The following is a 17673-nucleotide window of genomic DNA, read 5'->3' on the forward strand; positions in this document are numbered from 1 at the left end:
CATTGCCCATCACTCAGTGCCATACTACAATTAAATCCCCCAAACTCTTAATCTCCCTAAGAAGTTGCCAAGATCACCAAATTTGACACCACTATAACATACCAATCCAATTTAACACTAAATATGTAATGATAGTTGAACTCAAGTTTCCCCGTACGACAAAACACACACATTGCACGTCAACACTCCACACGTCACTTGCACCCACACATCACACAATAGCACCTCACACACCGCTCTATGCAATCCATGCTACACACCGCAGGGCAGTATGCCACCTATTGCACGACTGAACTCTACACACCCCACTCGTACACAATTGTACTTTGGAAGTCGTGTATTGCATGTCGCATGCCCACACTTCACACTCTGCATGCTCCACCCTGCACACCACACGACCATACTTTACACACTAGACGTTGCACACTACACAACCATACGGCGCACTTAACCTTCAACACCCTACAACTTTTGGCTTCAATACCCTTCAACACTAAATAGCCTTTGACATTCAATCTTCAACACTCAACACCCTCCTACACTCAACTTTTGGCTCCCTTCAGCACTCAACAGACACTCTACACCCTTCAAACCTCGCAAAACTGGAGTAGTGGAATTACAAATAAAACACCAAAAAGAAATTCAAACTTAGTTGAATATATGCAGTCCCAACAGAACAATGAGTTAATTTGAGGGTTGTATTCTAAGATTATATCTATATGCACAAATTTGTCTTTACAAGAAGATTTCACAAATTTTGAGTACAATGTGGAATATCAAAATGATATTTCCAACAATAGACTAAGGTGAGTAACAACTACACCAAAACTGCAAATACAAACTAGGGAGGGTCTTCCACCTTTGAAACTGCAAACAACCAAGCCTACTCCAACCTCCAACTTCGAGCAATACAAGAAAGAGTTCAACTTTAAATACATTCCAAGATGGTTTACAATACTAAGCCATCTCCTTATAAAGGCCTCTAAGAAGTGTCTACAAAGTTACAATAGGTCATAAACCGACATTATTTTATTATTTTGGTCTCTTTATTTGATAATTAAATTAATCAATTAAATAAATACTTATGATATTATATAAATTTTAAGACCACTTAATTAGAACACTTCATAAAAATTTGAAACATTACATACCATGACTCTCAACTTCAACGCATAAAAAAAAACTCCAACTACCAAAGAGATAAGCTCAATTTTAACATCATGGTATACCTAGATAAGGAAATTTAATGTCAACTCTTCCCTTAAGATTAAATGCTCTATATGGATAGGGGGCCTAGCTTGATTGGTGAGAGCTTTGTGTGCTAAAGCATGAGGTCACAAGGTCTAGTCTCCACCCAGTCCACATGGTATTGGAGGACGTGTTGCGCAACATTACTGATCATATTAAAAAAATTACCTAGCCCACCACAGTTTATAGGGGGCGCTATACCCGATTCGTGTAGTCTATAGAAAAAGAAATAAAGATTACAAACTCTATCTTCCATCTTATAATAACTCGGGACATTCATTGAGTCTTATACTTCTTCCGCATGGTTAAAGCATATAGTAAAAAACAGTTCAATCAAAATTTAGAAACCAATAACGCTCAGGAACTGCAAGTTTGTAGAGAAGAATACTTTTATTTCATAGGCTCATCCCATGATGTCGCTCAACCTTGAAATGTAGGAATACACTCCCACTAATATTATTATATACTTAGATTTAATCCTTCGAAGCCACAAAAGGTTAGGAAACCTTCTACCGTGCAAACCAAAACAATGATGCCTAATATGAATTTCTCCAAAAGCACAAGCATGACATGATAAGAGGAAAACTATGGTCATTTGAATACAAAGTTAGTGGTCACATATTCACCCTCTTTGTTCAAGCTGGGAAATATCCTCAATGAGCCGAGCTACAGACCGGGTATGACATCAAATAGAACTCTTGTGTTTCAGGTAAAGGTGGAAATTGCATCCTGGGCAGAGAATCTTGATTATGAGATTTGGGGAGAAAAATTACCAAATTTATTTAAGGAGGTATACAGCATTCGCAAATTTGTATACAAGGATTGTGATATGGAATTTGCTTGTGTATAGTACTTGATATTCTGCACATGCTAGAGAGAAAATGTCCAAGCAATGGCTTCCCAAATGACTTATCCAACAATACATCTGGCCATATACAAGACACTTATTGTAATGGGCACCCCTGGATGTCCCAAAAAACTAAACCAAATTGCTGAAAGGAATTATGTCAAACAGTTTGCATTCAACTTCTTAAAACCCCTTATAACTCCGGAAATCAAACGTTTATTTGTTTGTTGTGTTTCATGCATGGAATTGGTATCATACAACATAAACAAGAAAGGAACTACAATAATATGCAAAGTGGAAATGAACTGCTGCTAATAAAATGTTATTTTCAGAATTCATAAAACCAAATACATGGCAGATTTATCAACTCACTAATTACTTCAGCAATATTGTCATAATACTCCAGCCCATGCTTACGAACTTGCTGCTACAATACTTTGTCCTTCAATCAGTCCACTACCTTCGTAATACCATTCCCTCAAAGCGGCATAAGCGTCGGACAAGTAGTGAAGAAGATATGAGCAAAATACCAAATCTGCCTGTAGCCGAAAATGCAACTAAACTGCCTGATAATGAAGCCAAAAACAAAGAATTCCAAAGGCCAAACCCCAAGGGAATGACGTCTAGAATGTTACAAGAGAGGATAGACGTCCTCAAATGCCAAGAACTGAGCTGCAACTCACATACCAATTTCTTCTCATATTCAACCTGCCTAATGAAGCCACAGATGCTTCCTTTTATTCTATTCCCACGGGTCCGCTCAACTCATATGGGCAATGTGGGATAAAAGATGTGTAATATAAAACATATATTAAAATACCCCTTATGTCTCCCTTGGGTACACATCACCATAAAATAAATATTAAAGTAACACTTTAATATTTTACAATTAAATTAGACGTTACTTTAATAAAACTTCAGGCATTAAAATGTATTAGCAATCGAACTCCGAATAATGCGAGTGATAGCTCATCGGAAAGCTCTCACCGAGGAGTATCGAATCCAATCACCAAAATTGACCTGCACTGTGTCCTGCCGACTTACTAAAAATAGTAAGTATGCCTGAAACTGAGTAAATCAACTTCGTTTTGGCCCAAACTGGAAATGACTAGGCCAAAACACTCCAAGATCCCATTAAACCCTTCGTTAGCCCTCGGGACCATGTAGAACAAGGCTAACGCACACACACTTGGTCAACTGCTAAAATGGGGACATTACAGTCCGCCCCCCTTGAAATTGCTTGTCCTCAAGCAATCTCAGTCCAGCCTGCTGAATAACCTGCTCACTCTCCCATGTAGAATCTTCCTCCGGCAGGTCTTTCCATCTGACCAAATACTCCTTCACTATCCTGCTTCTAAGCTTCCTCTCTCTGGTATCCAGAATAGCCTCAGGTACTAACACAAGCTTCCCCTCCTCATCCAAAGGGGGTAAATCTGCAGAAGGCACTACACTCTGACCAATGGCTTTCTTAAGCCTAGACACATGAAACACATTGTGCACTCGATTGCCTTCTGGAAGCTCAAGCTCATAGGCGACTTTGCCCACTTTGCGAATCACCCTGTATGGACCATAAAATCTAGGTTTCAACTTTTCAGCTCCGCTCTTCTTGAGCGATGACTGTCTATATGGTTGTAGCCTCAAGTAAACCATATCCCCTACCTCGAAGCTGCGCTCTATTCGGTGCTGATCAGCATACAATTTCTGTTGATTCTGGGCCTGTTGTATATTCTCTTTGAGCACTTTCAGGATGTCCTGACTATCTTGCAATAAGTTTTTGGCTTTGGGCACTCTACTGTCCCCCAAAACTAAATCCATGAAGCTAGGTGCTTCATAACCATAGAGTGCCATGAAAGGAGTCATCTTGATGGACATATGATAAGTGGTGTTATAACAATACTCTCCCATATGCAACCATCTGATCCAAGCCTTTTGTTGTGTAGTTACATAGTTCCTCAAATATCCTTCCGCCCATTTATTCACAATCTCTGTTTGCCCATCTGTTTGCGGATGATAACTAGTGCTAGGTGTAAGATCTGTACCACACAACCTAAACAACTCTTGCCAAAAAACACTCATAAACTTACTATCCCGGTCGCTGACAATGAATCTGGGCAACCCATGTAACCTGAATATCTCTTTAAAGAAAAGCTCTGCCACCTGTGCTGCTGTGTAAGTGGACGGAATAGCAATGAAGTGAGCAAACTTCGTCAAGCGGTCCACCACCACATAGATGCAATCCCTTCCCTGTACTCGTGGTAAACCAGTGATGAAGTCCATCGAAATACTTTCCCATTTCCTATCAGGAATGGGCAAGGGCTGTAATAAACCTGCAGGAAATGTGTGTTCTCCCTTATTCTGTTGACAAACCACACACTCCCTGACATACCTCTGAACATCATCCTTGAGCCCTTTCCATGAAAACCGCTCTCGGATCTGCCTGTAGGTCTTGAAGACCCCCGGATGTCCAGCTGTGGGTGCATCATGAAATGCCTTCAGTATCGCCTCTCTCAAATGTGATGATGGAATCAAATAAACCCTGTCCTGAACTCTGATCAATCCATCTATCACCTCATAGCGATCATCCTGTATAGTACCTGAAATCAATCCAGAAGCCCAAGCATCTCTGACATACTCTGCTATAATCCGATCTCTCCAATCTCCTGAAATCTCTGCCAGAGCACATAAGTGAGGTCTCCGAGATAAGGCATCAGCCACCACATTTTTCTTACCTTTGACAAACTCTATGTCAAAGTCATAAGCCTGCAATTTAGTCACCCATTTTTGTTGCCGGTCATTAAGATCATGCTGGCTCATGAAGTATTTAATACTGTTGTGATCAGTCTTGATCACAAAACGTCCACCTACCAAATATGATCGAAATTTGGCCAATGCATGCATTATGGCCAACATCTCCTGGTCATAGACAGAATAACTTTTCTCAACTCCTGTGAGCTTCCTACTCTCGAATGCAATGGGATGCTTCTCCTGCATCAATACTGCTCCAATCCCATCACCAGACGCATCACAATGAAGCTCAAAAGGCTTCGTGAAATCCGGTAGAGCTAGAACTGGACATGAAGACATTACCTGCTTGAAATGCTCAAAACACCTCTGTGCTGCCCCTGTCCACACGAAGGCTCCTTTCCTGGTAAGATCTGTCAAGGGTGTAGCAATCTGTGAGAATCCCTTAACAAACCTCCTATAAAAACCACATAAACCAAAGAATCCCTTAAGCTGTGTAAGGTTTGTGGGAGTAGGCCATTCTACAATAGCTCTAATCTTTTCGGGATCAACCCGAACGCCATCTGCACTAATGATATGCCCCAGGTAAAGGAGCTCAGTCATGCCAAACTCACATTTAGATTCCTTGGCATATAATGACTCTCTCTCCAGAATAGATAACACCTCCTCTAGATGATGTAAGTGCTCCTCCCAGGTCTTACTGAAGACCAAGATGTCATCAAAGAAGATCAAGACAAATCTCCTCAGCTGCTTCCTGAATACCTGGTTCATACAACTTTGAAATGTAGCAGGTGCATTGGTTAGACCAAATGGCATAACCATGAACTCAAAGTGGCCATAGTGACATCGGAAGGCTGTTTTCTCAATGTCCTTTGCTCTCATCCTGATCTGATGGTATCCGGATCGCAAATCAATTTTGGTGAAGAAGCATGCCCCATGCAACTCATCAATCAGCTCATCAATCCTAGGAATGGGATACTTGTTTTTAATTGTTTTCTTATTCAGTGCCCTGTAATCGATGCACATGCGCATCGTCCCATCCTTCTTCTTTACCAATACTACTGCTGAAGCAAAAGGGCTCTTACTGGGCCTGATATGCCCCATATCCAACAAATCCTTAATCGCCTTCTCTATCTCATCCTTGTGTTTCTTAGGATGACGATAGGGAGTAATCATAACTGGTTTGGCTCCTTCCTCGAGCTCAATAACATGTTCCATCCCTCTGTCAGGAGGAACCCCATGAGGAATATCGCTAAATACTTTAGCGTGTCTATCGAGTATCTTCTGGACATCTAGTGGATGACTCTTTTCTTGTGGCTCTGGTGAAGTTGGCATAATGTGGCACTCTGCCGCCCACTCTATGTCATCATGACGAAAAAGTCTCTGCATTCTCCTCAAGGACACTATTCTGCAACCTCCATCTGAAAGCCCTCTAAGTACCACAGTTCTCCCCTCATGCTGGAATCTCATCTCCAATTTCGCTAGATTGAGTGTGAACTCAACTAGTGAAGCCATCCATGTCATGCCGAGGATGACATCATAATCTCCCATGTCCACAACATAGAACTCATCCTCCAACTCGTAGCCATCTCCAAACCTGATGCGAAGATTAGATATCTTCTGAGTGCATAATAACTTATCACCGTTAGCTACCATGACTCTAAACCCATCATGCTCCTCTGTCTGTAACCCTCTCCTGGCTACCAACTGTGCATCTATGAAGTTATGTGTAGCCCCAGTGTCAATAAGAGATATCACTTTCTGCCCCTGGATAGTACCCCTGACCTTAAATGTGATTGCCTTTTGGGCCCCTGTCAAGCGTGCCAACGATCTATCATCCTTAGGAATGTTGCTCTCCTCTATAGTGTTACCCTCATCTGAATCGGAGTGCTGATCCTCCCCTTCTGACTCTGACTCTTTTGCTGAAAAATACTCCATTTGATTTGCCTTAGCCTTGAGAGAACATTTATGAGATAAGTCCCAAGGCTCTCTACAATGGAAGCACAGCTTCTTCTTTCGAAGTTCATTCAAGGTTTCATTGTCTAGTCCTTTTGATCCTTCTTTGGGTTTGCTATACTCTTTCTGAAATGATTTTTTGTCTTTGTCCTTGCGGTAGGAAGAATCTGTTGAATGGTTTTTTCCTTTGTATACCGAAGGGGCTAAATCTCGTGCCTTTTTAGTTGCTTCAGCTAACGTGAGTGGATCATGTCCCTTCACCCAACCTCGTAATGGATCAGCAAGACCATCACAAAATAACACCACCAATCTCCTAGGAGAGATATCAGTAACAAGTACAGACAAGCGCTGAAACTCAGCAATGTAAGCATCCACAGAACCTGACTGTTTTAACTGTGCTAGCTCCTTGAAATGTAACTCGAGATCCTTAGTGTCAAATCTCCCAATCAATGTTTCAGTGAATTCCTCATAGGATGTAATCTGATTATGCCCCAAAGTCACCATGCCATGATGCCACCATTCATGTGCAATGCCATCCAAGTGCATAGCCGCATACTTGATAGCCTCCTCCTCAGGCATAGGATTTAGCTGCAAGTATGTATCTACCTTCTGCACCCAAGCTCGTGCAGTCATCTTCCCTGAAGCATCATAATAAGGTAAAGAAAGTTTTCCAACTTTCTTCCTCAGCTCAAAGTTTTGATTCCTCCCTCTTGCTTTAGGCATGTGTCTCATCCTCAAGTCCATATAATCTCTAAGAGAAATATCCACCTGAAACTCTGGTCCACTAGCCTCCCAGTCCCTCCTGAACTGATCCTGTAACTCGGTAATCTGCGGTTCGTTTACTGGATGAACCGGATCTCTGGGTGGAAAAGTGGGTAGAAGAGGTCTCGAGCTCGCAATCCGTGCTGGGCGTGCAACGTGTCTAAAGTTATCAGCCTCATTCCCATTATTGCCGTGTCCATTATTACCATTAATGTTATTCTCAGGACCATTGTTGTTGCCTTGGCCTTCATGGTTATTGTTTCCCCCGTTGTTATTGTTTCCCTCGTTGTTATTGTTTCTGTTGTTGGCATCACCTGGATTAATATTGACACCCATCTGTCTAGCCATGAGCTGCAACATCATGTCCATTCGCCTATTCTGCTCCTGCTGCATACGCTGCCCCTGCTCTAATGTATCCAGTAACTGTCGGAACAGTAACTCCTCCTGATCTGGACCCGCATTTCTGCCTCCGCCTAATCCTGTATTCTTGTCATCTCGATCACCCATATTATTGTCCTGATCACAGAATATCTCCTCTGTGTCTGTATGGTTGAATTCAATGTCCCCCTGCACGGATGTACTAGACTGTTTGCTTTGCAAGTCTGGAATCCTATTTTGTCTTGCTCTGGTATCGCGGAAATTATAAGACCCCTGTCGCATGCTCAAACATAAATGCTTAGCCTGTGTTTTTTACTTACTTTTTCCCTCTATCCGGCTGTTCCAAATTCCCTATAAGACCTCCACAGGATGGCAGGACTTATAGCTCTGATACCACTGTAATGGGCACCCCTGGATGTCCCAAAAAACTAAACCAAATTGCTGAAAGGAATTATGTCAAACAGTTTGCATTCAACTTTTTAAAACCCCTTATAACTCCGGAAATCAAACGTTTATTTGTTTGTTGTGTTTCATGCATGGAATTGGTATCATACAACATAAACAAGAAAGGAACTACAATAATATGCAAAGTGGAAATGAACTGCTGCTAATAAAATGTTATTTTCAGAATTCATAAAACCAAATACATGGCAGATTTATCAACTCACTAATTACTTCAGCAATATTGTCATAATACTCCAGCCCATGCTTACGAACTTGCTGCTACAATACTTTGTCCTTCAATCAGTCCACTACCTTCGTAATACCATTCCCTCAAAGCGGCATAAGCGTCGGACAAGTAGTGAAGAAGATATGAGCAAAATACCAAATCTGCCTGTAGCCGGAAATGCAACTAAACTGCCTGATAATGAAGCCAAAAACAAAGAATTCCAAAGGCCAAACCCCAAGGGAATGACGTCTAGAATGTTACAAGAGAGGATAGACGTCCTCAAATGCCAAGAACTGAGCTGCAACTCACATACCAATTTCTTCTCATATTCAACCTGCCTAATGAAGCCACAGATGCTTCCTTTTATTCTATTCCCACGGGTCCGCTCAACTCATATGGGCAATGTGGGATAAAAGATGTGTAATATAAAACATATATTAAAATACCCCTTATGTCTCCCTTGGGTACACATCACCATAAAATAAATATTAAAGTAACACTTTAATATTTTACAATTAAATTAGACGTTACTTTAATAAAACTTCAGGCATTAAAATGTATTAGCAATCGAACTCCGAATAATGCGAGTGATAGCTCATCGGAAAGCTCTCACCGAGGAGTATCGAATCCAATCACCAAAATTGACCTGCACTGTGTCCTGCCGACTTACTAAAAATAGTAAGTATGCCTGAAACTGAGTAAATCAACTTCGTTTTGGCCCAAACTGGAAATGACTAGGCCAAAACACTCCAAGATCCCATTAAACCCTTCGTTAGCCCTCGGGACCATGTAGAACAAGGCTAACGCACACACACTTGGTCAACTGCTAAAATGGGGACATTACACTTATGGACTTGCATGATAGTCATGCTAATTGATCAGTAAATTGGACTCTCTCACAAACAAGGCATGAGGAAATCAGACAATGACCCTGAATAGCTAGCTGAAGAAAAAGGTAAACTGTGGGAGAAGGAGATGAGATTCATGGCAAAGTTGAAGAGAAAAATTAGAGTGTTAGGAGCAAAGCCAGCAGCAAGCTCAATTTACTAAGCAGAATGTCGGATGGTGAAATTGAAGAAGAAAATGGCAGCTTTTCAAGCTTAATCAAATGAAATGACTGCTCCATGTGACCAACTTGCCATCTACCATGTGAAGCTTCAAGGAAATACTAATGAGACCACACAAATGGTCAAAAGACACCCATGAAAAGAAAATAATGACAGAGATGCAATTGCACAAAACGACAGAGCAAGTGTGTACACTAAGGCCAGAGGTGAAGCAGCTCAAGGCAGGAACAGCTGCCGATACAGGGTCCATCTTGGCTGGAGCACTACAATCATAAACACAAGACCACCTTTTATACATTAGCCCCTCTTCTAATAGGGATGCCTTCCTCACCCCTTACACCCTCATTAAAATATTTATGTTTTGTGACCATTGGTACACCACCTATTGGGGATAATACATGAAAACAACAAAGTTAATTAATGGAATGGATTATAACTACAGTATGTAATTTGAGTCAAATATTTTTTTAAGTTGTTATATAATCAGTCAAGTAGTGTCAGAATGGATCAGCAGCAGATGGTTGTGATCTAACCAACGCACCCCTCAACAAATACAGCCATCTCACAGGGGTTGGAGAGTGTAAAGGAGTTCTCATGATTATTAAAGCTCCCTTTACCAAAGCATAATACGTTATTTGTTGAATGAATAATTACCATTTCTATATAGTCATATATGTGATTTCTACAAGTTCCATATGCTAGTATTCTGAGTTTGACTGGATATTGGCATGATAGTGAATCCAATCTTTCATTCAATAAACAGACATATCAGGATGCACAACTACTAGAACTACCTATTCCAAGAAAATAGAATATGACGTTGCACTACAAAAACAAATATATCAATTTGCAGATTGTTCACAAAGCCCCTCCTGATTATGATAAACTTATAAAATTTTGGGCTATGTAGTAATTTGCAGAAAGAAACATTATCGAGGTATGAGGCTAGCGTTTGTTTAAATGTCTAGGTGAAGAAATTTCAGATGTTCTATTAACCAAGATGATGATAAATGCCAAGTCCATTAATGCACGTCAAAGTTATGAAGGTCAATTATCTGGATTTACGTTTGCTAAACCACAGGCGCATTGCATCTTAGAGGAGTACACACAAGAAAGTGCCAATCACCTCACTCATGGACAACAGGCAAGCATATGTACGTTTCATTTTATATTTTACATTACGAGTTACATGCTTGCAGCTTCCTCTTTGACATATGATGCAATGTGAATGGAAGAATATAACAAGGTAGCATAGCATATTATGATTTTAACATTAAGAAAAATTCTATATAAACATGGAAACACAAATACAAATGTACATTTGTTTATCTGTACCAACCGCACCATAGCATTCCTCCAAAGTTATAGGAGAAGGTAGGAAAACAACAGACTCATAATGAACTTGGTAAAAAGACAAAAAAAAAATGGAAAGAGGAATCTTGTAAATTAATCTGGTATAACCTTTGCATTTAAGAGCATTTCATCCTTTCATTGGCCATTAAATACCAGATAAATATCACCAATATAGTACCTGAGATGTTACAGCTGCTGATAATCTCATCATATTAATTTCAGATTGTGATTTAATCCAGCGAGCCTCATGAGTATACCGACAAAGATCATGAACTTTTGACTCATTCAATGCATTTTTGAATGCTGGTAAATCTACATATCTTGAACTAGCCATACTATGGTTATGGTACAATCTGTGTGCCTTCCTAATCATGTCTGGAAGAAGCTGCATGTCCATTGAATCAAACATTATATAAAGAATAATTAGCACTAAGACAAAACACTAAGGGCAAGAAATACACATTATTCATCTTCATCCACAGTTGAGACCTGTCACATTAAAGTATACAAGGATAGAACAGATATGCCAACACAAGGTAAATTAACCAAAAATGAGTGCAACTGCCTATTCAAGTCACTTCATTGTTTCCACACAATAATCTAAGCCTAAGGCAGTGCTTCCAAGGTTGATATATTTGCATTAAGATGTAAATGATATTCATAGAACAAACACTTTCAGAGACAGGCTAATTAAAAACACCTAAACAAAGAAAGCGCTCAAACTGGATAATAGTTGTAAAAACATATTTCATTAGGCATGCAAATGCCAAGCAATACAAGGAATTAGATGAAAAAGGCATTACATCAAGTTAAAACCATAAATTTTCATATAGAATAAGGCACTTGGGTCAGATTCGTGACTTATTGCCATTCATTTTGTTTTTGCAGCTTAAGAAATGCCCATAAGAAATCAACATAGAAGAGACTCTAAGTTGGTTACTCGATAAAGATACAACAAATGAGCATGTTGAAACAAGCATAGAATATTCATCGGGGAATTCCAAACCTCATGTAAAACTGGAAAAATCACGAAATTTTGCTCTTCTTAAATCTTACTTGATTAAGACTATTAATGAATTGTAATTAGAACAAAAATATTCTGAAAAATGGTTTCTTAAATTGATTTAAAACTATCATGTTTCGTTCTCTATAAACATTTATGCAGATCATAGTTCCAGAGTTTCCTAATTGACAAGGGGTGGAGAAAGGGGAGAGAGAGAGAGAGAGAGAGAGAGAGAGAGAGAGAGAGAGGGAACCAGAGGCAAGGGACAAAGGGCCTAAGTTTGGGGATGGTAGGACGATGGCAAAGAAAGGATGATGAGGGAGGCGCGCAAGCTGCAAATATATATAGTACTTGTAAAACTAGCCATTAAATAAAATGTGAATGAATAAGTATAAGAATTGCAAATGAAACTTTGGCATACTGTATAATGTTTAAACTAATAAACATTAAAAATATGACAATGATTGCATTAAAATTTGAACAATTAACAATGGTGAGCAAAGTTGTAGAATATTTAGTAAAAATCAAGAATATAAGAATTGCAAATGAAACTGTGGCATACTAGACAAAGTTAAAACCAATTAACATAAAAATGTGGCAATGATTGCATTAAAAATAACAATGGTACGTAGAAACTGGGGTTCGAGGGCTAGTGCCCCTTGCAAAGATCTAAGGGTAGAGCCCTTGCTAACAATCCCAATAAGGCCTAAAAAATCTCACAAGCCTTTATAATGAATTTATGAATTATATTTTCACAATCTTATCACCTTTTTTGTTTTCAATTGGAGTTTCTAATTGAGGGTCTTTTAAGATGCCTAGGAGTCCCTAGGACAAACAAAACTCGAGACTTTTAACAGTCCCTTAGATGTCTCGAGTACTCCTCATCCTCCCCAATATCCCACACATGTCCTGACAAAAATGGTTGTGCACAAAGGGATGATGTGTACCTATATTTCATTGATATTTGTTAAACATATCCAATATGTGTTATAATAGCTAAGATGCATTATCTTTGTCCCTTTATGCATACTAAGTAGTCATTGATGTGCCCAAGATTTGACAAAATGTACAGCCACAAAAGATTGCATAGAAGATTGTGATGGTGATGGCCCAATAAATGGGTAGTGCATACTTATAAGGAAGAAGTAGAAGTTAAGAACCTTGATTAGATTTTACCCAAACATATCAAAGACTTCATTATAGGACTAGTAGCAACTCAGACCAAAATAAGTGGACATTCGTAAAATTAGAAAAAATTCTACTAAGTAAAAATAGATCTTTGCACCCTAAATTTTACTTCGTATTGTTCAAAGTTTTGTCAGTAAAAAAGAGTATTTTACTTCGAACTTGATAGACAATTGTTTGGACGTATAGCAGTGCATAGCAGTGCCTAGATAGAAACAAGTGAGGAAAACAGATTCTTGGCTCAAATGCACCTTTTACGTATGGCTAGTGGTTCAAAATTGATGTCTTACGCGAGATAATTTGTACAAGTAGGGCTTCCTTGATCCCTATGTGTATTTGTTTGTCGTAATAGTGACTTGAGATTATTTGTAAAGTGGAGCTTCCTTGATCCCTCTGTGTATTATTTTGTCGTAATAGTGAGGAGTGTGTTTCTCATCCTTTCTTTCAGTACTCTCTCCAAGGAGATTTGACACTTCTAGTGAGGAATTTGGAATCAAGCCTGCTGGGATGTCTCCTATTTGGCTAATTTTTGGGCCCATTGGGATAAGCCTCCAATTAAGACTTATTTTCTTCAGGATGTCTGGGTTCTTGGACCCACTTTCATTATCTGACATAGTTGGTTGAAGAGGAATCACATGATTTTTCGTGATGCTAGAATGGTTGCTGAAAACATGTGGAGGAAAATTATTCATTCTCGTCATGAGACTATCTTGGTGAAGTGTGACTTTGTTGGAAATGCAGATACCCTAGATGTTGATAACAGCAATGGGTTCAATCTTCCTCTTCAAGGAGATGATTTGTCTATTGAAGCGACGAGTGGTAAGTAGGTCATTAGGAATAGATGCAAACATCTTCTACGGAAGATAAATTATAAGGGTTATTGGATCCCTCCTCCCCAAGAAGTTTTGAAAATTAACACTAATGATTCTTCTCACGGGAATCCTAGTCATGTTGCTATTGGCAGAGTTCGGCATGATAACTCTTGAAATTTTCAATTTATAAGGGTCTTCATGCAAATAATTACATAGAAGATTTCATCATTTTGTAGGTTCTCAAGTGAAGCTATGGCCAGAAAAGGATTATTTTTCAATTTGATTCCAGATTGTAGTGACTTTCTTGAATGAACAATGGCTAGATGATGTCAGTTCTCACTTAGCTTTGATTATTATACAGATTCTTAGGTTGTGTGACTCTTTCGAATATCTTATTTTTATACAAATTTGTAGTTAGTCGAATGCAGAAGCAGGCTATCTTGCCAAATGGACTCGTAAGTAAATGCAGAGTTGGTATATGATGGATGGGGAACAATTATCTTCAAAATTATCTCACATGTTGGATCAGTTAGTGGATAAGGACAAAAGATTGTATAGTGTTTTTTTCTTGGCTAGGCAGTTGGCCATTCTTGTTTTGTAAATCACTATGTTGAATAAATTCTTACCCCTCTTTTATTTATACCAAAACCAAGACATGTAACATATTTCACAATATTATACGGAAATAAATGTAAACTTTCACAATGAAAGATCTTCCTGTCATCAAACTTATCCCCAGCCTATGTTCATTTTGCATCCCAGTTTCTGTATAAGACCATCTCAATATTCAGTCTGCAAAATCATTACAATATCTATTCCATGTATTACTCACTTTATTATACCCAGACAATAGGCTTCTTATTAGCGTCTTACACACAACTCTCTCTGTCATTGATATAGAATGAAACATTTATAAACAGCCCAGATTGTCAACAGTTCTTGGGAGTTAATCAGTTTATACTAACCTATCATATTTATTTCAAACAATGATTTGTTTTTGCAAACGTATGTCTAACTGAAATTTTTACAACATATAAAATATCAAGCAAAACTATACTAACCAATCTTAGCAATTTTTTTAATAATCTTGTCTTTATACACAGGTGCCAATCTGTGATGATTTCTTCTATGGGGTTGATGATAAGTCAAAATGCTTATTTGTCGCTTACCAAATCTGCCATATTCTCCATCATTTGTCTTCAATACTTGACCTCTTAACCTGTGAATATCAATGGTCTCCGCCTGATACAGACTTCAAATCATATATATGTGCGACTTTCTTCTTAGTTTGCTTCCATCTCTAACCGGTGTCTCCAAATCGAACCATATGTGTCATTCCAACCAACAAAGGATGCAAAGCCCAACACGAAGACCTCCTTAGCTGTTGTAATGTCCCCGTTTTTGGCATGTCTACGTAGTTGATGGAGTTAGCTCATCATAGTGACCCTCATGAGGTCCCAATTGTGGACTTACTAATTTTATGTAAGTCTATGTTTGGCAGTTGTTATTTTTGGCAGTGCAATGGGTGGTTTTGGCAGTGGTTGTCACTTGCTAGAAATAAGGTTAATAATTGCATGAGCTCTTATTTATTCAATAATTATTAAGTTGCATTATTATAATGATATTTATATTATTATAATAATGACATTAAGAGATATTTTTAAAAAGTATGTTGGAAGGTTTTGAGTGTTGAGTTCTTTTGGGAAGCTTCCACAATTTCTAAAGTGGAGTTTTTTAGGAAACTTTGGCCAACAAAAGATTATAAATGAGAGTTCATTTCATTGCGAAAAGCACACTTGAGAATTAATTTTTTTTTGTTGCCTTTGTGGCTTTTCCCTGAGTTCTGATTTCTTCGCCCTTCCTGTGGTATAAGGGTTTGAAGTTGAGCGGGCGATTCATTGCTAAGGTATAGTGATTTGCGATATTCTGAAAATTTATTATATCTCCCTAATTGTGTTTCCTGTGGCTGGGAGTTATTGTCTGGCTGAAAGATTGAATTCTGACGGTGGTTTAAGGATTGCATTTGCAAATAGATTGGTTGACTCTCCTACTATATCACTGTGGCTAAGGTGAGATATCTGTGGACGTCTCCAATTGTAATAATTCGAATTAACTGGCTATTGCGAATTCTGATTGTGGAGAACATTTGGTTTTCTGAGATCGGCATTTTAGTATGGCAGCGTTTGTGAAATCAGTATTGTGCCCTGGAGGGCAGTGTTGCATACTGGGGACTGCAGACGGCTTAATTCCAGACCTGTGTCCATTTTTCCAGCTGCTGGACATGGAATTGTTACCTGCGGCTGCTCTTTTGGAGGTCACGCAATCACTCAGAGCACCCGTAATTGTGGCCAGCCTGCAATTTCATTTCAGGCATCGATTTGTGTTTGAAGGAAGGTGGGGAATTCATTGTTGGATAGCAACTTTCATCAGCGGTTGCATTTATAATTGAGGAGCCAACATGATAATAAATAAGGCATTGTTGGTGGGTCAGCTAGCCAAAAACACTTGCTTTCCAAGTGCCAACAAAATAAATTTGTTCTTCTGATTGATGTTTGTCCAAAATAAAGTGCAAAGTATATCATTCAGTTACAGTCTGATTATCTATATTTCATTTTAAATTTCTTGAAGTTGCTGGTTTATATTTACAAAGGAAAAACAAATACAATAATTAGTAACTTTGAGGAAATTGCAAAAACAATTAGTGCAAATTGGAAGCCAGTTTGGATCTTTACAGCTGCTTGTATGCCCAATTTAATGATTGACTTGCATGCTTCCTTGTGTGCCCGACATCCTGTGAACTTTTAAATCAAAAAAATGATTGACATGTATGCTTCTTTGTGTGCCCGACATCCTGTAACTTTTTAATTCAAAAAGTCTTCTCGCTTTTGTCTGTATATAGGCATTGTGAAGATCAATTTGGATCAACTTGTTCCAGACAATCGATTCCAATTACATATAGGAATGCATTTTATTACATCTTATTGTTTGCAGAGATGCATACGGTGAGTTGTATTTAATTCAAAATCTCTTGTACCTCCATTGTTTAATGATAGGCAAACATAGATAACCTCAAATAACCAAAATATGTAGTTTTGACGTCAATGGCATACATAAGTAAGTCTAGCAGGCTGTTGGTGTGTATGATATTTTGTGTGTCAAAACTTTGGATGATTCACTTCTTTGGCAGATAGAGAAAAAGCTCAGACAATTCTATTCATTTTGGTCAATTTTAAATCATGTGAAGAATATTCAACCCTGTAGAATCTTCTCTGATGAATAATATGTGTTGAGTAATCATTTGGTACTGGGCATCGCTAGAGAAAAAAATTTGCAATAAACATAGATAAGAAGTGCATTCTATAATTTTATTGAGTATCATGATCTTGAGATTTTAATACTCTGTTTGAATAGATGAACTCTTGATCAATTCATGATCATTATGAATTGAGGAGTTTGATAAGCGCAGAGAACTTGTAACTATGCTTTGAGAAGCTTAATAAAGTATTGCTTTTGAGGGGCTGGATTATTTCCCTTGTTGGGGAGGTATTTCCCCAGGATATTTTGTGGAGTTCTCTGTTTGTCTCAAGTTATTTTTATCTGGTCTGTTACTTTATATTTATGTTTCTTTAAAATTAACAGTCCCAACTCAA

General features: G+C 38.6%; 1 protein-coding gene across 8 annotated transcripts in view; it reads right to left on the reverse strand.

The window, feature by feature from the left end:
- Positions 1–17673, reverse strand: part of LOC149579640 (Metallopeptidase M24 family protein) — a 290429-nt gene that overhangs the window by 169275 nt on the left and 103481 nt on the right. For all 8 annotated transcript variants that reach the window (XR_016352550.1, XR_016352548.1, XR_016352549.1 and 5 more), the window contains one exon: positions 11202–11408. Coding sequence is in view for 3 of the 8 variants with exons in the window: in XM_089786206.1 (XP_089642332.1) it covers positions 11202–11408 (207 nt within the window). In the remaining 5 variants the exon portion in view is untranslated. The remainder of the gene's footprint in view (positions 1–11201; positions 11409–17673) is intronic.

This window comes from Cupressus sempervirens, chromosome 1 (genome assembly GCF_028749045.1).
Source record: "Cupressus sempervirens isolate cs-2001-9-10 chromosome 1, ASM2874904v1, whole genome shotgun sequence".
NCBI lineage: Eukaryota > Viridiplantae > Streptophyta > Pinopsida > Cupressales > Cupressaceae > Cupressus > Cupressus sempervirens.